Here is a 24,851-nt window from a genome sequence, read left to right as displayed (position 1 = left end):
CCTGGCCAACATGGTGAAACCCCATCTCCACTAAAAATACAAAATTCAGTTGAGTGTGGTGGCAGGCACCTGTAATCCCAGCTACTTAGGAGGTTGAGGCAGGAGAATCACTTGAACCTGGGAGACAGAGGTTGTAGTGAGCCAAGATGATGCCACTGCACTACAGCCTGGGCAACAGAGAAAGACTCCATCTCAAAAAACAAACAAACAAAAGAAAGAATTGCATAACCTAAAACAGATTAATATAAATGTTGATATATGAGAATAGTAAATGAGAATTTGAAAGGGGTTCATTAGTTTTAGAGCTATAAGTCCAGAAATTACATATAGGAATACACAGTATGAAAGCAAATTTCAGATTTGTAATAGAGTTTCCTCCTAATTCAGCATTTCCTAAGATTACCACTTAGAGCTAAATATTAATTATGCAAGAATAGAAAATCTTACTTCTTGTCTTTTCTTAAGATCTTCTTTGGCTGCTTCAAAGCGTTTGGTTAACCTGGTTATCTTGGCCTGAGGAAAAAAAGACAAAAATGAATGGAAATCAAATGGTATTATAGCATTTAAAAAAATGAATATATAACAAGAAACATATAGAAAACCTGATCCGCAGAAGACAGCTAAGAGCAAATAAAATAAATTATCTGATTGTAAAATATATACTTGGAAAATACAGAAAATAATAATTAAAACTAAGTGACCCCTAAACTCAATATTCATATGTAAACACTCTAATTAAGTTAGCTTATTTCTTCCTCAAACTGTGGTTGTTGCTTAGTTACCAGTACATTCCTGAATATGTAAGCCTGTGTTTTCTGGTTTTTTTTTTTTTTTTTTAACATAGTTGTAATCATACTTGACTTTCTGAGAGTCATAAAATAAACAAATCTGTTAAATCATAAAAAACTGCTTGCCACTACTACATATGGATAGATGTGCAGGCTTTACTGTGACACTTTCAACAGAAGTATAGATGAATGCTCATGTTATTTTTTCAAAAATTAAATTCCATATTCTGTTAATCTTTAACAATCTGATAAAAATGTTACCATGGCTAGGCATGGTGGCTCACATCTGTAATCCCAGCACTTTAGCCGAGGCGGGCAGATCACCAGAGGTCAGGAGTTCAAGACCAGCCTGGCTGACATAGTAAAACCCCATCTCCACCAAAAATACAAAAATCAGCCAGGCATGGAGGCACACACCTATAATGCTAGCTACTTGGTAGGCTTAGGCAGGAGAATCGCTTGAATCTGGGAGGCAGAGGTTGTAGTGAGCCAAGACAGTGCCACTGCACTCCAGCCTGAGACAGAGTAAGACTCCATCTCAAAAAAAAAGACCCACTACTTTGTTAGTATCAACATGGTCAGTAAGATTATTAATCATTTGCTGTGCTTATATAAACTTCCTGATCACATATTTTGCCCAAATAAATATTGAAAGGAAATCTAAGGAAAAAAGGCAGAACAGAAAGAAAAATAAAGAAAAATTCTCATATGACTACATGAATATTTGGTTGTATTTCCTTTCAGTCTTTAGGCATAGATGCAATATTCAATTGTTTCTGTTGTTGTTGCTGCTGAAGACATTTTCCATTAAACATATTTTCAAGAAAATTAAACTTCTGAGTATATTCATGAGGCCCTACCTAAGAAGAGCTCTGCCAGAGAATTTCTTTTATCTAATAAGGGCATTCACTTCATAAAAATGAGGAAATGTTATGATTTACTTTTAAAGTTTCTTTCAAAAAGCAGTCACTTCTAAAGAAGACTCCAAATCTTACAATGTGTTTAAGTCCAATATTATGGCCTAGGCAGTCAGTCACCTATGACTCCCAAAGATTAAGATTTTCCTAAGAACTCAGTTATTTATGCATGTTATTAAGGCTCAAGATCATACAGCATAATTTCATATCCTTAATATGAAGTTATCTTTCTGATGACTAAAATATCTTAATAACTTTTTAAAAAGGCATATGGGGAAGCCGAATGCAGTGGCTCACACCTGTAATCCCGGCACTTTGGAAGATGAAGGTGGGTGGATCACTTGAGGTCAGGAGTTCGAGACCAGCCTGGCCAACATGGTGAAACCCCGTCTCTACTAAAAATACAAAAATTAGCCAGGTGTGGTGATGGGCACCTGTAATCCCAGCTACTTGGGAGGCTGAGGCAGGAGACTCGCTTGAACCCAGGAGGCAGAGGTTGCAGTAAGCCAAGATCACACCACTGCATTCCACCTGGTGACAGAAAAGGGGACAGTTTTTTTATATGCCAATTTATGCAAGAATGTCATTTTTTTCTTTGGTCAGATTATCTATGTGGTTATATTATAAATTGCATAGTATGTATATTATTATTTATTATTCTATTTTTACTTAAGCTCCCCCAAAATCACCTTGTAAATGTTACATGTATAGAAAAAGATCTACAAGGATACATTTCAATACATTCCAAGGTTAAATGTAATCATCCCTGGAAGCTGTAACTGGCAGAAAGCAGGAAAGAAAGTGAACATAAGGGCCGAGCACAGTGGCTCACACCTGTAATCTCAGCACTTTGGGAGGCCAAGGTGGGCAGATCACAAGGTCAGGAGACCATCCTGGCTAACACGGTGAAACCTCATCTCTAATAAAAATACAAAAAATTAGCCGGGTGTGGTGGCACGCGTCTGTAGTCCCACATACTCGGGAGGCTGAGGCAGGATAATCATTTGAACCTGGGAGGCGGAGGGTGCAGCGAGCTGAGATCACGCCACTGCCCTCCAGCCTGGGCGACAGAGCAAAACTCTGTCTCAAAAAAAAAAAAAAAAAGTGAACATAAGAACCTCAGTTTCACATCATGTAGATCTGTAGTATTCAAACTCTTTTTTAAAAAGAATTATTATTTTAAAAATGAAACCAGTAGCAGAAAAGCAAACTCAAAATGTGAACATTAATTTATAGTTTTCTGATATTTAATATTATAAAACAGAGAAATCAAAGAGCAACCTTTTGTTTTTACAAAGGAAGCTGTACAATTTTTTAAATTATAATTCAAAATATCTGCCACACTGTATCTAAAAATGGCTATTCTGGCAAATATGCTGAGACTTTTTTAAAAAATGAATACACAAGTCATTTTTGTAACTCCAGAAAAGTAATATTCTATTACAAGAGGTTTCATTTGGCAAACTAGACAAACCAAGAATTTCTTTGCATATGCACCCAGGAAACCTCTTAGGAAATAACTCTGTTTACAAAAAACAAGTTTTCTTAATATCCAGTTTGCCCTGTAACAAAATATTACTGACTCATAAAAACAAGTGAATAAACAGACCCATAGTTTCCATTATTTAAAACTGTCTTCATATTAGGTTGTCATAAGTTTACTTCATTGATGGAGAACAGAAGCAGAGACTGAAAGGGAAAGTAAAATAGCCATTTTCAATTAAATCTACTTAAAATGGTATTTTCTAAGTCATAACCAATGGAATATTATATTCCAGGGTGTGTTGACAGCTTTTCCATTTCCGTAAGAAATCTAGTTGAAATTTTGAGTATTATGAATTTGAACTATACTGCGATTTGAGAGGAATCAAGTCCTCCTATCTAGGAGCATAGTATACCATCACAGTTGACTCCTATTTTCTTGATCTGTCCTTTTTCTTCATAATGGTCTTAAAAATTTATTTTTAGGTTTATTCTTAAGTGCTTACTCATTTTAAATAACTACCATATGTGAAACATTTTTCTCATTATATTTTCTAATTGGTTATTGTTGCTGTAAGGAAAACTATTAGAATATGTTGTCCTTGTATCAGGCAGTTGCTAAATTTCCTTCATTCAACAGTTTGCCAACTTAATTCTATTGGGTTCCCACTTACCAATTGTTACTCATTTCTTCTTTCTGTCTCATTGTATTGCCCAAGACTGATATCAAAGCTCTAAATCACAGTATCTATTAATAAACATTGTCTCATTCTCAAATTTAGTAGAAATATTTATAATAATCCATTATTAAATATGATATTTACAGCAGATTTCTGAAAGCAATCCTTTAAGAGATTCAAGGTATTTACCACCTATTTTCACATGAATGACTGATGAATTTTAACAAATCCTGAATTGACATGTTCTGAAATGATCACACTATTTTTCACCTTTCCTCTATTAGTACGGTGAAATATAATTGTTAATACTGAAACAGGCTTGCATTCATAAGAGAAATCTATGCTGGGGAATAAAACTATGTTTTTGCTTTTCTTGTGCTAGAGATTTCACAGATGGGCTTACTTCATAAAACGGAGGTCACATCCATCTCCACACCCTGAAACAGTTTACATCACACAAGAATTATCTGTTGCTCAAATATTTGTCAGCATTATCTGACAAAGCTTTCTAGGTTAAATAACTTTCAGAAATAGATCTATGATTATAGTTTTGACAGAGTTCCTCAAAATGTAGCTTTCCTACTTCATTTTCTGAGACACAGTCTCACTCTGTTGCCCAGGCTAGAATGCAGGGGCACCATCTTGGCTCACTGCAATCTCTGCCTCCCAGTTCAAGCAGTTCTCCTGCCTCAGCTTCCCAAGTAGCAGGGATTACAGGCATGCACCACCACGCCTGGCTAATTTTTGTATTTTCAGTAGAGATTAGGTTTCATCATGTTAGCCAGGCAGGTCTCAAACTCCTGACCTCAGGTGATCCACCTGTCTCAGCCTCCCAAAGTGCTGGGATTACAGGCATGAGCCACCGCACCTGGCCTCCTGCTTCCTTTTTATATACAATAGATTTCATTGCTGCAAGGTTAACATAAAAATGTTCTTAAAGAATCTCCTCTGGATCTTGTCTCCTTTTCCAATCCCTGTGCAGTTTATTTGTATTTATTTTTATTTCTAGATCAAAGATTTATCAGACCAATAGAACAATTTGTCTCAGATGTATTCAACTGAATCAAATCTGTCCCTAGATAATTATACTAAAACATATTAAGCCAAAATATCATATTAGTTAACAGAATATTGTTCTGAAATACATAGTAAGAAGGAATTGAAAGTTTTATTTCCAAACCAATTGCACCACACAAATTTGGCCAAAAGAATGAGCATAAAAGATCTCAACAAACTCCTCTCATGGTCCTGCACTATGCTTTATATTTGTTCTAACAAGAATCGATTTGCTAAGTGTTACTATATTCAGAGTGAATGGTAGAATCAGGGTGAACTATGTATGTACTGCAAAATAGGTGGCAAAGTTTGGGTAGAACGGTTGCCAATAATTGCCATATGGGTTGTATTTACACCAAAAAACCATATTTCCCTCTCTAGAGCACAACCATAATGATATTTGATTTGGTATGCTACTGAAAGTAAGTAGATATTAATTCAAACCTAATTGTTATAAAGTTAAGATATTTAATCCCCAGGGTAACCACTAAAGAAAAAACTAAAAACTGTATAGAAAGAGAAGCAAGAAGGAATCAAGATGATACACTAGGAAAAAAAATCAATTGCAAAACAAAATGCAAATCAAAACCCTAATGAGATACCACTTCATATCATTCAGATGCTATAATTTAAAAATGTAAGTAAAAATAAAATAACAAGTAGAAACCAAAAAGATATGGAACATATAGAAGAAAAATAAAATTGCAGACATTTTCCCTTATTAGTAACTACTTTAAATGAAAATAAAGTCCCTGATTAAAAGGTAGAGATTGGCAGAATTGATAATAAATTATGATCAAACTATATACTATCTGTAAGACTTCATCAAAATGTAAAACTTTTGTGCATCAAAAGGCATTATCAAGAAACTGCAGACAAATTATAGAATGGGAGAAAATATTTGCAATCATGTATCTAATAAGAGTTTGGTATCCAGAATATATAAATAGTTCTTACAACTCAACAACAAAAAGGCAAAAATCCAAATTAAAAACGGGCAAAGGACTTTAATAGACATTTCTATAAACAAGTACATATGATTGATCAACAAGCACATGAAAAGATGCTGATCAACATCATTAATCATTGGAGAAATGCAAATCCAAACCCTAATGAGATACTTCATACCATTCAGATGTTACAATTAAAAAATAAAAGTAAAAATAAAATAACAAGTGTTGGTGAGGATGTGGAAAAAATGGAACTCTCACACATTGCTGGTGGGAACAGCCACTGTGAACACAAGTTGGGTGATTCTTCAATAAGTTACAGAATTACCATATGGCCCACAATTTACACCTAGTTATTTGCCTAAAAGATTTGAAAACAAGTATTCAAACAAATACTTGTATACAAGTTCAAAGCCGCATCATTCACCATAGCTGAAAAGTAGGAACAACTCAAATGCCATTCAATGGATGAATGTATAAACAAAATGTGACATATACCGCCATATAATGGAGTATTATTTAGCCCTAAGAAAGAATGAAGTACATGCTACAAACACGGATGAAGCTGGAAAACATGCTAAGTCAAAGAGGCATATGAAATATGCAAAATAGGTAAATCAATAGAGACAGCAGATTAGTGGTTGCCAAGGGCTAGCGTAAGAGGAAAAGAAGAGCGAGTGTTTAATAGGCAAAACGTTTCCTTTTGAGTTGACAATAATGTTTTGAAACTAGATATAGTGGTTGTACAAAACTGTGAATGTACTAAATAATAATGAATTACACACTTTAAAATAGTCTGGTATCTGAATTTTATTTCCATAAAAAAACAAAGTATTGGAATAAGACAGGAATTAAATTGGGGTTGGTAACATTTAAAAAAAAGCAAAGTGAGGGCACATGATTATGGATGAATGAACAGGGGAAACAATATGAAATCAAAAGGCTGATATCAAAATACAATAAACATTAATAGTACCCTGTTGGACGGTAAAGCAATTGGTGGATATCAAAAAAAGTGAATTAAAAACTAAGAGATTAAAATTTAAAAATTTTTAAAATGAATACTAGTTTTACTGGTACACAACTGAGGAACTTGGACTATAAAGAGAATGATGTAATCACTGTTTTAGAAAGATTAGTAACCAAGCTTTGGCAAGACCAGCAAGAACTAAAAACTAATACCAGAGCGTTCATATAAAAGGTGTTACTATAATCAAAGAACTGGCTAATGATGGCCTAATGAAAAGTAAAAAGAATTGAGAGAGATTTTTTTTCTAGGAAATAATCAAGTTGTAACTTGTCAATTCACTGTGTATATAAAATGACTGATGGGGAATCGGTTTCCAAGAACTGTAGAGCTGTCAATAAGAGAAACAGGAACAATGGGAAGATTTTCCTTCAAGAGTTTTCCAAGAATTCAAAAATCGTCAGTGAGAGGAACATTTGCAGAGAAGATGACTAGCTTGGCACTAGAAAGATTCAGAGTCTGAGACTACAAAGCAACATCTAAGTACAAATTTAAATGTTAAGAAAGCTGGACTGCACCTTATGTGTGAGATGATAGGTGTCAAAACCTAAGGTTTCAGTATTTATTTATTTATTTATTTTGTAGACAGTCTCGCTCTGTTCCCCAGGCTGGAGTACAGTGGCATAATCTCAGCTCACTGCAACCTCTGCCTCCCGGTTTCAAGCAATTCTCATGCCTCAGCCTCCCAAGTAGCTGGTACTAGAGGCAAGTGCTACCACACCCCCAGCTAATTTTTTGTATTTTGAATAGAGATGGGGTTTCACCATATTGACCAGGCTGGTCTCAAACTCTTAGAGTCAAGAGATCCACCCACCTTGGCCTCCTAAAGTGCTGGGTCACAGGCATAAGCCCCTGCGCCGAGCCAAAAACTTAGGTTTTAACAACACAATTCCATGGCTGCACCCATGGGTGTGATGAGAAACAATGAATAAAATTATTCTTTCAAATCTTCAGGCATTTTCAGATTTAATTCAAAACTGTACACAGTACTAGCAAAATAGAATTTAATAATTAGATAGGTCAGGTGCGATGGCTCATGCCTATAATCCCAGCACTTTGGGAGGCCGAGATGGGAGTTCAGACCAGCCCAGGCAACATGGCGAAAGGAGCCCAGGAGTTCAAGACCAGCCTAGGCAACATGGCGAAACCCCATCTCTACAAAAAATACAATTTGGCTCCTGCCTGTAGTCTCAGGTACTTGGGAGGGTGAGATGGGATGATTGCTTGGGGAGCAGAAGCTGCAGTGAGCTGAGACTGTGCCACCATACTCTAGCCTGGGCAACAGAGTAAAACCCTGCCTCAAAAAAAAAAAAAAAGATAACACTATCATTATAGAAAGATCTGCTAAAGGTGAGAAGCAGAGCTAGTGGATTCCTAAATGGTTCACTACAAAATTAATACAAAGACTTTATCTTACACGAAACAAAATTAACAGTATGAAACCTAGAAAATAACTTTGAGTCTGGGAGGTACACTTAAATTCTAATTGTATTTAACTAAAATTTTATTCATAACTGAAAAAGTGATTTAACTTCTATGGGCCACTTTCCCCTCATTTGCAAAATAAGGCCCTACACAGTACATGGTTTACTACTCAGCATCTTTGGACTATGCTCATATATAAAATAGCCCAATAGCAATCATATACTTATTTATGACAGAATGAATGTATTGATTCAAATACCAGCTTTTTAGCTTTTAAATAAAGTAGATTACTATAGCACACTACTATGTGCTCATTTCAGCTCATCAGAAGCTCTGGTATATGTAAAAATATCGTTGTACTTAATAAAAGATGAAAAGTAGAAAGTAATAAATACGTGTTAGTAAGCTAACATCTTTAAAACATAAGGTCCATGAAAGGAAGTAGATTAACATAAAAAGAATCCCTAACAAAAATTATTTGGTACTTATTATAGCATGCTAAATTACAGCCTTTCTTCAGTGAGTGAGAAAAAAATTATGAAGCACAAAGTTAGATCCAGTAACTTCTGAGCCTCTGTTATGGTTTGAACCATGTCCCCTAAAGGTTCATATATTGAAGTCTGAACTTCCAGTATTTCAGACTGTGACCTTATTTGTAAAGAAGGTCATTGCAGAGGTAATTAGTTAAGATGAAGTCATACTGGAGTATAGTGGGCCCCTACTCCAATGACCGGTGTCCTTGTAAAAGGGGGAAATTTACAAACAAACACACATAAAATGACAATACCATGTAAAGATATAGCCAGAGATCAGGGTGATGTTTCTACAATGCCAAAGACTGTCCACATACCAACAAGAAGCTAGAGTGAAGGCATAGAACAGATTCTTCCTCACCACACAGCCCTCAAAAAGAATCCATACTGTTGGCACCTAGACCTTCAACTTCTAGCCTCCAGAACTGTGAGACAGAATATTTCTACTACTGTTTAAACCACTCAGTTTATTACACTTTCTTTACAGCAGCCCTGGTAAACTAAAACAGATTCCTTTTACTTCTTGTATTTAGAATTTAAATGTATTTTATAGTCAATTTCAAATATAAATCCCAGAAAATAAGTTATAAAAACAATGACACAAGGAGTATACAATTCAAGTCAATGTACAAACCTGTAGTTCAGTAAGAACTGTTTTATGCCTCTTATTACATTCAATCTTTTCCACTCGTGTTTTCAATTCTGCCAAAGTCTTATCAAATACAGCACACTGCAGCGCACACAATTTTTCTTCCAGCAACCACTGTATAACCTAAAGAAACAAATATTCCTTCATTATGCCAAGAAGGCATTCCAGCAAGCAATAAACAGCAAATATTCTTAAGCGCCAAGAAGATAGAAATGATAAATTAACCAATTTAATGAATAATACATGCTAGAATCTGTAACACAATACCATCTGCTGAAATCTTCTACTTTTATATATATAAAATCTACTTCAAGAGGGTAATACATACTAAAAATAGAAAATTTCCAGAGAGTAAAATTTTGAAAATAATTTTAAGTTTCAGTATTTGTCCCCATATGCCCTCCGTATCATGCTCACAGCACTTAAAGGAAACCACTTAAAGGACCAGTTTTTAGAACTTCTAATCTGTTACAACTACTGATTTTTGTGAGAAGCATTAAGAATGACACTCTAACATTGAATTCTATAACACTTCTAAATGCCTACTTAAAATTTCCATATTCTCATTATGGGTCCACAACAAACAAGACACCCGCACATACCCATGAACCATACTTGAGTAACACGAGTAACACTGTTTGAAGAAGTAAACTCTCAGGACACATCAGTTTTCAAAATTATTTCACATAGCTGCCTTCATAATTCTAACAGCTCTATAAGAAAGACTGAGTAAGTATCATTGTCCATACGTCAAATAAAAAGAAACTGGGGGGAGGGGGAAGCACTGGGAGTTTTTACTGCCTCACTATTTCTTTTTCTACAAAGTACAAATAAGTATGCTATATCTTACTGAAAGAATTTTGGTCTAAAACATTTATTATAAAATGTCATCCTTAAATATATAAGACCTTGAAAAACTAGTTATCACCAACGTTTAATATTCCTCTCTTAAAAAAGCATTTGTACAAACATTTGTGAACACATGTTGAAAAACTTATAAAATACTGAATATTTTCATTATTTCTATCTCTAGTCAAACAGATGTAGGGAGAATTTCAAAGTCTGTACTTTAAATATTCCTTTCTCTAGTCCTTCTAAAGCTCTGTCTCTACCATTTTTATACTAACCCTAAAGTACACAATAAAGAATTTAGAATGTACAGGCTTGTAACCATGAAACCAGCTTTATAAAGATTAAAATGTTTATATTTAAAACTCTAACAATTTCCTTTTCACAATAAGATTACGTTCCATATGAGAAAAAAAGAAAAGCTGAAAAACAACATTCCGTTTTGTTACCAAAGCAAATAAAGAAAAATGTCATCTTCTCTCCCTTCCATTTTGATAATCATAACCATCTTTTAAAAAAAAAGATGTCGCCAAAAAGAAGTCAGAAGAAATTTTAAAATTAAATTATCAAGAATGGTAATAGACTTTTTAATTAATTTATTTATTTTTAAAACGAAGTCTTTCTCTGTTGCCCAGGCTGGAGTACAATGGGATGATCTGAGCTCACTGAAACCTCCACCTGCTGGGTTCAAGTGATTCTCCTGCCTCAGTCTCCCAAGTAGCTGGCATTACAGGTACCCACCACAACATGCAGCTAATTTTTGTATTTTTAGTAGAGATAGAGTTTCACCATGTTGGTCAGGGTGGTCTCAAACTCCTGACCTCAAATGATCCATCCACCTCAGCCTCCTAAAAGACTGGGATTACAGGTGTGAGCCACCCACCACATCAGGCCAGTAATTGACTTTACAAGCTCAACCACTTTCTTAAGTTCTTTCTTTATATGATAAACCAGATTATGTCAATAAAATACAAAATAATGTCAAAAACCTAGAAGAAGACAGACAGTGGTACTATTCATTCAATATGGTTTATAACATAATCTACACAATACCTTTTGAAGTTTCTGGTTAATATCTCCTTTGGCTGTAATCTTTACTTGAAATTCTGCCTCATATTCTTCTTCCACATATCGACGACGTTTAGACTGTATATTGTCCATGTCTTCTGATTTAGAACGTTTTCGTCTGGAAAATTCATCTGAGAAGAAAAACCACAATGATCACACTCGGGTGTTTTTCTTATAGCTCTTAATGCATATGATCCATCCTCAGCAAAATATTGTTTTCAATCAACTGTTTTGTAAATTGTTTTGGATGTCAGAAAAGTAGGTATACAGCCTTTAGCTTAAAACTTCAAATGACTGTCAATATACTAAGTAAGAACCTCCCAATGGTTAAGCAATGCACACTGTGAACACAGAATTTCCTTGAAATCTTCATATTAGGAAGGAAAACTGCCTAACAATTGTGTCATGAAGAAGGTAGATGAAATCATCTCATATTCATTCCTGTAACTAAATGTCACAGTGCACATGAATCCTCTGACAAAATATAGTATTCATTCTCATGTCAGAGTTTTAACTACACACAGCTTTAATTATTTCTTTTTCCTCTGTAAGTATAAGAAAAAATTCTTAATCATCAGCCTTACAAAACTAGCATAGTAATAGTTATTCTTAACATATCCTAATCAATTTCAAATAAAAATAAAATTAATGTTAGAAGTATTTATAAAAAATACAGACTAGAAGACTTCGCTTAGAAAATTTGTTTCAAATACTCTTAATATTCTGGAATCATAAGCAAATAGTATTCGGTTTCTTCTTCAATAACTAAAAAAATTAAAATACTACTCTCTCCACACTTTTTAAACACAAATGCTTTTATGTGACCATGCCTATCCCACTCTATATCACTCTATATTTGTATCTATGTGCCTACTTTTTAAATCCACTCAATTCTACAATTTATCTTATAATTGTAACTTACCCATGGTCATATCTGTAGAGCAGCATGACAGGAGAGTTACAGAACCCAGCTTTCTTGACTTCTAGTCCAATGATCTCTCTTCCCAAATCTAAGGACACTCAGTCCATCATTTCCCCCACTTCCCATAAAGCTAAAAACATCCCTCCCTTTCTTTGTTCCTCCCACTCTTCCTTCTTTTATTCTTTCTCCTTCCCTCCTCCTATTTTCCTTTTTCTTCTTCTCTTCTCTTTTATTCTTATTCTTCTTCCTTCTTTCTTCTTCTTCTTCTCTTTTCTTCTCTTTTCTTCTTCTTCTTTTCTTCCTCTCTCTCTCTCTCTCTCTCTCTCTCTCTCTCTCTCTCACAAGGTGTCACTCTGTCACCCAGGCTGGAGTACAGTGGTTCAATCACTGCTCACTAGAACCTTGAATTCCTGGACCCACGCAATCCTTCCACTGTAGCCTCCCAAGTAGCTAGGACTAGAGGTGTGTGCCACCATGCCTGGTTAATTCAAATATTTTTTCTGTAGAGATAGGTTCTTGATATGTTGCCCAGACTGGTCTTGCATTCCCGGCCTCAAGCAATCCTCCCATCTTGGCCTCCCAAAGTGCTGGGATTACAGGTGTGAGTCACTACATCTGGCCTTAAGTAGACTAAGAACCTTAAGTAGACTAAAATACACCCTTCCATTCACTTATATTAGCCCATACAAAATTCTTGTAGTTTCATTCTCTAAACATAAATCGAAAGCAATTATCTCAAAACACTTTGTACCTTAGCAAATTTTAACCTGAATCTTTCTGTGGAACAATAAAAAGTATAAACAAACAAAATAAAATATTGAGGTATATGAAGTATACTTTCAGAAATCCTTCAGTTAGCATCAACAAAATGATATAATTGTGGCTTACTTAAATTGCAAAATTTTACAATCATTTCATGGGCAAAAAAGAATATTCCATGGTTGCAAATACCGAAACAAAGAATTATTATTTTTCAAACAAGTTCAAGTTTGTTTATATATGCATACTTTTCTCAGAAGGTCTTTCATCATCTTCATGTGTTACTTGCTCTTCTCCCTCAGGTTTGTTGTCCTTTTCATTACTTTCTACTTCTGCTGTTAACAAATATAGAAAAGGAAATCTTACTTGTACTGGAATTAATAACAGCTCACTAATTTACATTTTTAGTCACTATCCAGTTATAAAACTAACCTTTTATAAAATCGGAGTCCCAAAATGTAAAATTTTGGGAAGGAAAAAGAGGAGTAAGAACTGGTAGAATGAATGATAAAGTCCACAATCAACTGTTCAGCAATTCAGAACAAATTCCACACAGGATTTAATCTTAATATAGATTTTAAGTAATTTCAAAAAATTATTTAGTAATTTTCTGTCACCAATAACATTAATAAAATGTGAAAACAATTGTAGAGCATTTTGATTCCTTTACATTCAATAATTAAAATAGTGGCCATGACAATTACCATAAAAATTCCAAACTACTGGAAAATTCAAAACACCTAATACATTGAACATCCAGGTTGAATCATTAAGTTACTTAAATTCTTATGGAAGAAAGAGTTCATAAATAAGGAATGGAAAGGCTATCCCAAATATAACAAAAACTTTAAATATATACCTACTTTGATAACAGTGCCAACAACTGAGCTAGGTGCTTAATAGCTATTATATAGTCACAATATAATCTCAAACTATAAACTGTACATTTTGTCATCAAATTGATGAGGAAAACATTCAGAAGAGTTAATTTTTTTTTTCTTTTTTCTTTTCTTTTCTTTCTTTTTTTGCTTTGAGATGGAGTTACACTCTTGTTGCCCAGGCTAGAGTGCAGTGGCGTGATCTCAGCTCACTGCAACCTCTGCCTCCAGGGTCCAAGCAATTCTCCTGCCTCAGCCTCCCGAGTAGTTGGGATTACAGGCACCTACCACCATGCCCAGCTAATTTTTTGTATTTTTAGTAGAGATGGGATTTCCCCATGTTGGGCAGGCTGGTCTCCCAAATTCTGACCTCAGGTGATTCACCCGCCTTGGCCTCCCAAAGTGCTGGGATTACAGGCATGAGCTACAGAGCCTGGCCCAGTGGGGTTAATTTTCATGAGATTTTCATGAGTACAATACCTAAATATAAATTAAACTAGAAGGGTTAATTTTCATAAGTCATATAAAATATAAAGCCAAGTACAATAGCTAAATATAAATTAACCCAGAAGGGTTAATTTTCATTAGTCATATAAAATGTAACAACTGAAGAGTGATGCCAAAAGATATTGCTAAAAATGTCTACACGATTATATTAAATAAAATCCAAGAGGTACCAGAAATGTTCTTTTGGTCAATCAATAAATGTCTCTTCAACTAACCTACTCATTAAATGAGGAATAAGGGAGCTACAAAACATCACTAAGATGCTTGACTTCTATTTTCCCCCTTACATCACTGCATCTTGCTTCGCAGTGGCTTCAATTAAGCATGCTATGTTTCATCACGTTCTGCAACTAATAGTAAATCAGCAATCATAAAGTATATAAAGATTCTGATATGACATTTCTTCTCCAGTCATCAGAGTTTTTAATCACAACAGCCCTAATAGCAAAAATCAAGATTAAAAAAAATTTTTAAGATATTTTAGGTGAAAATAGGCAGAGATGAGGATCATTGACAAATATCTATTAAGGGGCTAGAAGTATTTTTTTCACTCTAAGATAAACAATAAGCTAACACAGTACACAGGATTACTAAAACTATTTTTGAACTCTAAAATAAATTATTTGAAAATTAACTTTCTGTTTACTACACTTTGCTAATTTTAAGTGTTTTAAGACCTCATCTCTCAACCTGTTTCAATGAAATAAAACTTTTGTTTGCTTTCTTGTAAACAGATCAAAAACTCATTACAACACATTTTTTCTATATATATTTTTCCATATCTTCCTGATTTAATGCTGAGTATTGGTAACTCCTGAGCTTCCTAGTCCCCCGAGTTTCATGAGAGACAGAGTAACCGGGTTGCTCAAGAAAAAAGGTTTAGATAGTCCTTATTCAGCAAATCCTCACATCACAGAAAGCACAAAATTAGCCATGGCTCCAATTAGGGTAACTCTAAGCCAGAGATGCAGAACACAGCAGAGTAAATTGGCCTGGTTTGGTTTGCCTCTTTTATACACGTTAGTTTCCTCTCCATAAGTCAAGCTCAGCTTGAGATTTCTTCATTTTATTCAAAAACCTCCTTCTATCACCCAACTCCAGTTTCCAGATATGCCTAGAAGATATTACTGAATTCCCAACACTTAAAATACTCAGGATTCACAGAATTAAAATATATGTTAGAGTTTTATGTAACAGACAAAACTTGGGATTTAAAAAATGGTATTAACAGATTGTACATAGAAGTGTAGGGCCTTATATTCTTTGATTTTGTCCCCAAAGCCTGAAGAAACACTGATAATGGGTCTCCTTCAACCCAGAGTAATAATCGGAGGTCCTTGGTACACAGACAACTTTAGAAGTAATTTCAGGTAGTTCCTGGGACTCCTGAAACTCATCCAAATAGGTTAAGAATGTCTTTTTTAGAATCTTTCCTTACTCACAGATAAGTTTCTGTTATAATTACTCTGATTTTCTTGAGTATAACCTCATCACAAGTTCTCACAGTTGTGTTCTCAAAGTTGGCAAGTTCTCACAGTTCCATGTGTGATATTCTTTCAAGCAGGCTAAGACAGTAAGCTCACTGAGGGCAGATATCAGATCTCATAGTTTTGGTAATCCCAAAAACTTTTGAGAAATAGCTGAGACAAATTAGATGTTTAATACTTACCAGATGACTATTAGCTTTAACAAAGTTCTGTTAAGTAAATGCAGAAAAGTGTATTTTTAAAGGATTACAAAATAGAATTTACATTAGGGGCTTAGTTTTCCATTGCAGAATTATACTTTACAGAACTTTATTCTAAGGAAAAACTAACAAAAACCATTGCCTTAGATCAGAGATTGTCAAATTTTTTCTGTAAGGGGCCAAAAAATAGATATTTTCAAACTTGTTAGCCACATTGTCTCTGACACAACCTCTTAATTCTGTCCTTGCTGCAGGAATCAGCAATCAGTGCTATGTAACATGTAAACAAATTATCACAGCTATGTTTCAATAAAACTTTGTTTACAAAAACAGGGCTCACAGACCAGTCTACCAGTTCCCTGCTTTAGATTACTAGCTCCATGAAAATATTTATAACAAAACAAGAAATTCCTACAGATTAATTAAAGATAATACCCATTAGAAAAATGGGCAAGGGGGATGAACAGGCAATTCATAAACAAGGAACTACAAAAGGCAAATAAACATACAAAGATTCTCAACTTAACAAGACCTATCAGAAAAATGAGGCATGACTGGTAATGTGACTTTTCCAGACATTTTTAGTTTTATTTAACCAATACAGAGTGGCAAATAATAGCTTCTATGTGAATTTTTGCGCTCTTTTTAAAAGCAAAACCTAGTGGGGGCAAGTTAGATTGTATTATCTCCAATTCTTCCCCTCCCATTCTTTCTTGAACCTGAATCAGGTTTTCCACTCCAGCATTCACCAAAACTGCCCCTTGTAAAAGTCATCAATGATCTCCAGGTTGTTAAATACTTCTCTTCATCTTATGAGCACACACAGCAGCATTTGATATAGTAAACAGTTCCACTACTCCCTCCTCAAAACAGTGTCTTTACTTGGCTTCTGAAACACCAAAATCTCTCCATTTTCTTCCTACCCCAGGAGCTGCTCTTTCTCAGCTCCTTTGTTGGTTCTTCCTCATCTCCCAAACCACTAAACACTGAAATGCCAAAAGCTCAGTTCTTGGATCTTTTCTCCATGTATACTCACTTTGAGCTGATTTCACCTTGTCACCTGACTTCAACTAATAGCTACATACTATCTACTATATTTTTCTAATACAAATCAAGACTTACACATCTAACTCGGACAACAATACTCATCTGAAAATGATCTTCCTCCTATACTCCTCCTTCCAAAATCTACTTCATCTTTGGTCTTCCTCAACTCTGAAAATAAAAATCTGCAATTTGCAAACTAGTGTACAGAACTAAGAAGCTCCACAAAGAGAAGCCAAGTACAATAGCTAAATATAACTGGATTGAGATGATAAAGAATTTTAACTGAACACAACTGTGACAAATTATCAGTAAATTGACTAAATCATGCCAATTTAGCAATACTAACCTAAGCAAAAATAGAAGAAAGTCCCAAATTCTAGTCTAAGGTAATTATCCTCATTAGAATCAGTTTATGTTTATTTTATGTTAAAGATCCAATGAACAAGGGGGAGAAAATATCAACCAGATTTTTTTTTAATCTGAAATAAAATCTGCAAGGAAACTATATCAGTGTTTAATGTAAGCTCTGGTTCACTCTAAAACAGATTTTTCTCTTCAAAAATCTTACATTTAAGAAAAAGAAGAATGTGGAGAAGGCCTATCCCTATTTTTCCACGAGAAATAGAATGAGAAGGACCAAAAAAGAGAAGACGGAGAATGCAGTAACCTAAAAGCTAAGGAGAGTCTCAAGACAGAAGGACTGTTATTAAGAGCATATCCAAGTATGGAAGAACAAATAAGACAAAGAAAGGATGTTCCCGGATTTAATAACATGGTCATCAGTATCATTTCACTGAGAATAATTAAAAGTGGGGAAGCTAGCAAGGCAGAAATCAAAATCCAGCTAAACGGAAGGGTTAAGAGAAGAAAAAATGGTGCTAGCTTTGTTAATATAACTTGAAAAATGGCTCTGAAAGAGAGTAATTAGTAGCTAGAGGAAAGTATATGGTATGGAGATGCAAATCCTCTAGTGTTTGAACATTCCCAGGGAGATAAATCTTTATTTTACTATTCTCCTTAAATAGACTATCATTTTAATAATTTAGTGAGTTATCAGTTATAACAGAACTATGCCACAATTCAACAGTGTCTCTAGGCTTATTAAGGTATATATGCAACACCTTTTTACTTCTTTCTTCTGCTTTCGTAAAATTAAAATAGCTTTTCTATTTGCTTTGTTATCTTTCATTATTTCTTGTTGCTGCTAATGCTCATCATAACTGCTACATTTAAAATATTTGCTAAACAAGTGCCTGAAATGATAGAAAGGTTACGCTATTTTCCTTTTAGTACACTCATAGATGTTAGTAGCTAAAAGGAGGAGCAGTATTGAAGCCAGACTTTAGTACTTCAGCTAATAATTCTGTGTTCTGAGTACGGTAAAAATTAGTCAAGAATAAAGGCATTTATTTAAGTAACATTTCAGCAGGTGTACTGTACAGCAAGATAAAGGACATACAACAGATTCTGCCCCCATAAAAAGAGAACAGAGTATAGTTTAAGAACCAATAAAGAAACCTTCCTTAAACAGGAAATACACAAAATTACCTTTAGAGGAAGGGGAAAAGATACAAAATAAAAGGTTAGTTATAAGCCAAGAAATTAAATCTACCATGAAATTTGGCCTGCTAATAGCATACCATCAGATTAAAGGTAAGTAACCAATAATATTCCCAACTTTGAATTTTCAAAGTATGCAACATGCCTGACTTAATATTCATCTCTCAGCACTTAACTGCCTTGTGTGGGATGACCTCCAATATCAAGATTCTGACTTAAAGGTCAGATGTATAAACTCATTAAATCGTAAGTTACAATTTGATTTTTTAACTTTCTTACACAGACTTTAAAAAAAAAAACTTATAAGGCTTTTTTAAGGACTTGTCCTAGTGCCACACTCTGTATAAACACTTACTGAATGGATGAAGTTCATTCTTAACACTGTCACCTATTATCTTTCCAAAATGTAAATTTCATTTTCCTCTGCTTTAAGTCCTTTATTGGCATTCCAATGCTATCATAAAGCTTTAGCATTATAATCAAGTCCTTGATGATATGCTTCTCTTATATTATCTGTTATTCATTCACTTTACAAATATTTACTGGCACTTACTATGTGCCAGGCACCGTTTTGGCCTGACGATGGTGACTCAGAACAGGAGTAATAGCAGTTGTGAAATGGATCCTAGATCTATTAAGATAGTAAGCAGTACCAACAGAATTTCCTGGTGGACTGAATATAGGAAGTGAAAGAAAAAATAAAAATGGTTCCAAGGTTTCTGGCCTGAGCAAGTAGGATAGAGCTGCCATTGAAAGGAATTAGACTTGGCCAGGCGCAGTCACTCACACCTGTAATCCCAGCACTTTGGGAGGTCGAGGTGGGTAAATCATGAGGTCAGGAGTTCAAGACCAGCCTGACCAACATGGTGAAGTCCTGTCTCTACTAAAAATACAAACATTAGCTGGGCATGATGGCGCATGCCTGTAATCCCAGCTACTCGGGAGGCTGAGACAGGAAAATTGCTTAAATCTGAGAAGCAGAGGCTGCAGTGAGCCAAGATCGTGTCACTGCACTCTAGCCTGGAGACAGAGTGAGACTCAATCTCAAAAAAAAAAAAAAAAAAAAGGAATTAGACTCATTAAAATCCTACGTTATAGCAGCAGGGGCAATATAGCAAGACCCTGTCTCTCTAAAAAAAATTAAAACTTTGCTAAGTGTGGTGGCATATGCCTATATTTCCAGGTACTCAGGAGGTTTAGGTGGGAGAATAACTTAAGCCAAAAAAGTGAAAGCTACAGTGAGCTATGATTGTGCCACTGCACTCCAGCCTGGGCAACAAAGCAAGACCCTGTCTCACAAAACCAAAACGAAAACTCTATGTTATTGAAAGGGGCAAGACATCCCTGAATACATCTGGTGCTCTAATAAAGTTACCTTCCTCTGCACTCCCAGAATACCAATTTAACATTATTACCGTACTCACAACCTTGTATTTAATGACCTGTGATTTAATTCTTGTGTGTATCTTCAGGGCAAATACTATCTTCAAATCTCTAGAACCAAGAAGGGCCTGGTCTGTCTCTTTATATAGGTTAGTCGAATGCTCTTTGAAAATAAAAAGCCATCTTTTCTTGTTTTTTCAGGCAGGGTCTCACTTTGTCACCCAGGCTGGAGTATAGTGGCACAGTCTCGGCCTCCCAGGTTCAAGCGATCCTCCTACCTCAGCCCCTCAAGTATAGCCAAGACTACAGACAAGTGCCACCATGCCTGGCTAATTTTTGTATTTTTTTGTAGAGACAGGTCTCGCCATGTTGCCCAGGCTGGTCTCCAACTCCTGAGCTCAAGCAATCTGCCCGCCTCAGCCTCCCAAAGTCCTAGGACTACAGGCGTAAGCCACCACATCTGGCCAAAAAAAGAAAAAAAGTCATCCTTTAGTAAGAAAAAAATCTACTTCCAAAAGCTGGTATGATATATTTGGGGAAAAATTGTCTCTGTGTCTCTAAAATCTGCTTCCATTTTTTTTCTTTTAACAAATTAGACTGTGTTTTATGTTAGCAAGGTCACTTCTCTCATAGATGTCTAAATCTAAAAGAATGTGATATAATGAGAACAGAAAGTTATACATGCCTTTCTCAGTCTTCCTCAGGCCGAGAAAGTTTCATACAGGGATAGTGTTTTTGAGTCGACCATGAAAGAAGGTAGAATTTTTCTCATTCTCTTTTTCTCTAGTAATAATTCAAGAGATGGGAGAGACAGGTACTGAACAAATCATAAAGTTAATATACCTTTTACATAAGGAGTTTGAAATCAACCTAAAAGTAACAGAAATCTAACAACATAGAGGGACAATATCAAGTAAGAGAACTGGTTTATAAAGAGCTCATTCAGAAAATGAGGAGGAAGAGAATACGTTGGGTAGAACCAAAAAGGCTGAGGAAGCAAATGGGTAAAATGTTTATCATGTAGATAATCAAGCTTTACGGTTTTTGGCTTACAACAATGGTGGTGTCATTCCCTGGACAAAGAATATTAAAGAATAGGATTTCACTGAGAATATTAATTAAAAATACAATTTGTTATGCTTGAAGCAAATAGAATAAACGATTAGGCTTTTAGTTTTAAGTTATCTGTTCACTAAATGATACCAAGAAAGAACAACTGCTACACCACCAGTCAATTATGTACTGACTTAAATTGTTATCTCAGTGTTATGGTGCTCTACTTCATCTCTATTTCCAGACTATAAGGGCATATTTTCTACTTACTTTATCTCCTTTCTTAGTACTTAGCACAATGCCGCTCAAAGAGGAGACACACTGTAATTCTGAATTCTATGAAATTAAGACATCTTTCTATAGCGTCATCACTATTTTCAACTTTCTCTGCAGCTAAAATAAATTTAAAACATGATAATGTTTTATTAAACAGTTAATTAAAGTCGATAAAAATCTTTAAAATTTAAGTTATATGCTAACCTGGAGAGCACGTTTCATTTTGCGATATAACTTCAGACTCATCTTTTTCACCTGAAATGTCCTCTTCATCAGAGAGGACCAAAAAGGCTTCTTTTGGCAAACTCTCACTACTTTCTTGTTTAGATGGTGAACCAAAAGAACTTTCCATTTTCTCTTCCAAATCTGGATTTGTCTCATCAATTGGAAGGAGAGATGCTTTAGAAAAGCAAGTAAGTTCATCCTCAGAAGGTGCAAGCTTTTCCAAAATAGGAATGATTTCATCTGTCTCCATAGAGTCTGTATTTTCTAAGATATTCTCACTTTTGTCATCTTCCGTAACATTTTCACTAATGCTTCCAACAAGATCTGCAGAATTTTCATCTTCATTCTTTTCAACTTGGTCAATTTCCATACTGCTAGATATAGCATCTTCTCCAAGGGCAAGCTCTGTGATAGTATCTTCCTCTACCTTCTTTTCATTTTCAGGAGGTCGATCTGAACAAATAGTTGTATCATCTGTTTCTAGAGTTTCTTCATTAGCATCAATATTACTATCAGCTTTATTTTTCTCATCCAATGAGTCTTTACTTTGAATTTGCTCTAACTTTTCATCATCCTCATTTTTTTCAAGAAAATCATCATCTTTATTGCTACTTGGTTCTATATTGTCAATTTCAGGAACTGGTTCACAAACTGGTACAGAACTTGGTTCAAAGGTACGATCAAAGGCTGATTCAGAAGTCAGCTCATCAGAGGCCAATTCACCAGTGGCCAGATCATCAGAGGCCAGTTCACTAGAGGATAGTTCACCAGAAGCCAGATCATCAGAGGCTGGATCAATGGAAGCTTGTGCTCCGGAAGCCAGATCAACAGAAGTTATTTCACTAGAAGCTATATCATCACAGGCACAATCACCAGAAATGGGTGCAACAGACACTGGTTCACCTGGGAGGGGATCACCAGAGGTGGGATCGCCAGAGGAGAGATCAGAGGTGGCATCACCAGAGGCGGCATCACCAGAAGGGACATCATCAGAAGGGGCATCACCAGAGGGTGCATCACCAGAGGCAGCATCACTAGCGGAGGGGTCGCTAGAGGTGGGATCACCAGAGGTGGGATCACCAGAGGTGGAATCACCAGAGGCCAGTACTCCAGAGGCTGGATCTCCAGCATCCAGATCACCAGGGGCTGGATCACCAGAAACTGGTTCAGCAGTCAGTTTAGAGTCTGGTTCTAGAGTTATATTATTGGGAGACAAAGGTTCAGAATTTAAATCATCATCCTGCTTGTTTTTTACATTAACACTTAGGATACAGGGTGTTTCTTTCCATTCTGTTTTACTTTCTTCAGGATCAAAACAAATTTCTTCAATGCCATTCACCTCTTCCTTGTCTTTAACGTAATCCATATTTTCCAAAGGTGAGGTTGGGTCCAAATCTCCATTTTCATGGTTGCCATTTAACAGCTTGACATCAGTTTTCAACAGTTCCTCTTTGACCTTGTATACTGCTTCAAGTTGCTGACGATCACTCACTCTCATCGTTTTTCGAGCCTTAAACACTTTTTTCTGAGGTTCTTCTAAACTTTCCATTTTGAATCTTTAAGAAAAAAGAGAAAGAGAGTTTAATCACTGAAATAGAAGCAACCTAACCCAATACATACTGATCTTAGAAACAAGCAGCACACTTCATGAAATGTTTAAATAAAGACATAGAAAGCTTCCTCCTTGTTGTATACTAATTCTCATATCTACTGCATCTGTGTAATACAAAATTGATAATGGCTATACTTTACTAGAAAATCAACTAGAAAGCATTGGGGAAAGGGGACAAGTTTTCATTTTCAATATGGAATTCACAGAATATGGAGATATATAAGTAAAAAATAAAGTACCTGAAGAAAATGAAAAATAAAAGTGTAGGAATAAAAACAATAAGGAAATAACAGGTATAAAGATAAAAGAAAAAGGAGGAATAATTAAGAAACATGTAAGGAAAGACTACATTTGCAACCAAACATATTTAGAATGTCAGAACTATAAACATATTAACAAAAGATTACCATTAAGAATGTAAGGAAATTTCATACACTGGGAGAAAATATTTGCAAATCATATGCCTGATAAGAGATTTTTATCTTGAATCTAGACTTTCATATCTAGAATACAGAATATATATTTATATAGAATATAGACTTTTATATCTAGAATATATAAAAACTGCTACAATTCAGAAATAAATCAAATAACCCAATTTTAAAATCGTCAAAGAACTTGAACAGACATTTCCAGAAAGAGACTCCTAAACCAAAAGTCCATAAGCAATAAACATCATTAGTCATCAGTGAAATGCAAGTCAAAACCACAATGAAGTAACACTTCATACACACCAGGACAGCTACAATCAACAAGAATGGGTGTTGCCAAGGATGTGAAAAAACTGAAACGTTCATACAATGCTAGTGGGATTGCAAAAAGGTGCAGCTGCTTTGGAAAACAGGCAGTTCCACAATATGTGAAATATAGCAGTGTCATATGACCTAGCAATTTCATCCCTAGGTATATACCCAAAAGAAATGAAAACGTATGTCCACACAAAAACTTGTACACAAATGCTCTATAAAAGCACTACTCATAATGGCCCAAAACTGGAAATAACCTAAACGTTCCATGACTGATGAATGGATAAATAAAATGTGGCATGCCCTTACAAGAGAATAGAATTTCAACCATAAAAGGGAATGAAGTACTGAACATGCTACTGCATGCATAAGCCTTAAAAACATGCTGAGTGACAGAGGCCAGTAACAAAAAGGCCACATACTGAATGATTCAATTTATATGAAATGTCCAGAGTAAGCAAATCAATAAGACAGAAAGTAGATCAGTGACTACCCAGGGTTGAAAGGTTCTGGAGAAAATGAGGAGTGGCTGCTAAAGGGTACAGGATTTCTTTACAGGGTTATGAACATGTTCTAACATTGATTATGGTGATGATTAAACAGCTCTGTGAATATGCTAAAAATCATTGAATTGTATTTTAAATGGGTGAATAGTAGAAATATGTGGTTATATCTCTAAAATAAAGCCACTACAAAACAACTAAAAACTAAATACAAAGAGGGTGTGTGTGTGTGTGTGTGTGTGTGTGTGTGTGTGTGTGTGTGTGTGTGT

General features: G+C 35.2%; 1 protein-coding gene across 8 annotated transcripts in view; it reads right to left on the bottom strand.

The window, feature by feature from the left end:
• ATF7IP (activating transcription factor 7 interacting protein) overlaps positions 1-24,851 on the bottom strand; it is a 126,982-nt gene that overhangs the window by 46,126 nt on the left and 56,005 nt on the right. For 6 of the 8 annotated variants that reach the window (XM_032253702.1, XM_032253700.1, XM_032253703.1 and 3 more), the window contains 5 exons: positions 21,701-23,277; positions 13,354-13,440; positions 11,410-11,555; positions 9,493-9,630; positions 448-513 (listed from right to left, as the gene is read on the bottom strand). In XM_032253702.1, the coding sequence (XP_032109593.1) occupies positions 448-513; positions 9,493-9,630; positions 11,410-11,555; positions 13,354-13,440; positions 21,701-23,270 (2,007 nt within the window). In that variant the 5' untranslated portion in view covers positions 23,271-23,277. The remainder of the gene's footprint in view (positions 1-447; positions 514-9,492; positions 9,631-11,409; positions 11,556-13,353; positions 13,441-21,700; positions 23,278-24,851) is intronic. The other 2 variants (XM_032253707.1, XM_032253701.1) reach the window with 1 other exon arrangement.

Source organism: Sapajus apella, unplaced genomic scaffold, assembly GCF_009761245.1.
Source record: "Sapajus apella isolate SASKATOON/1434 unplaced genomic scaffold, GSC_monkey_1.0 scaffold84, whole genome shotgun sequence".
NCBI lineage: Eukaryota > Metazoa > Chordata > Mammalia > Primates > Cebidae > Sapajus > Sapajus apella.
The sequence above is the reverse complement of the archived record's forward strand: the minus strand, read 5'-3'. Positions and strand labels throughout refer to the sequence as shown.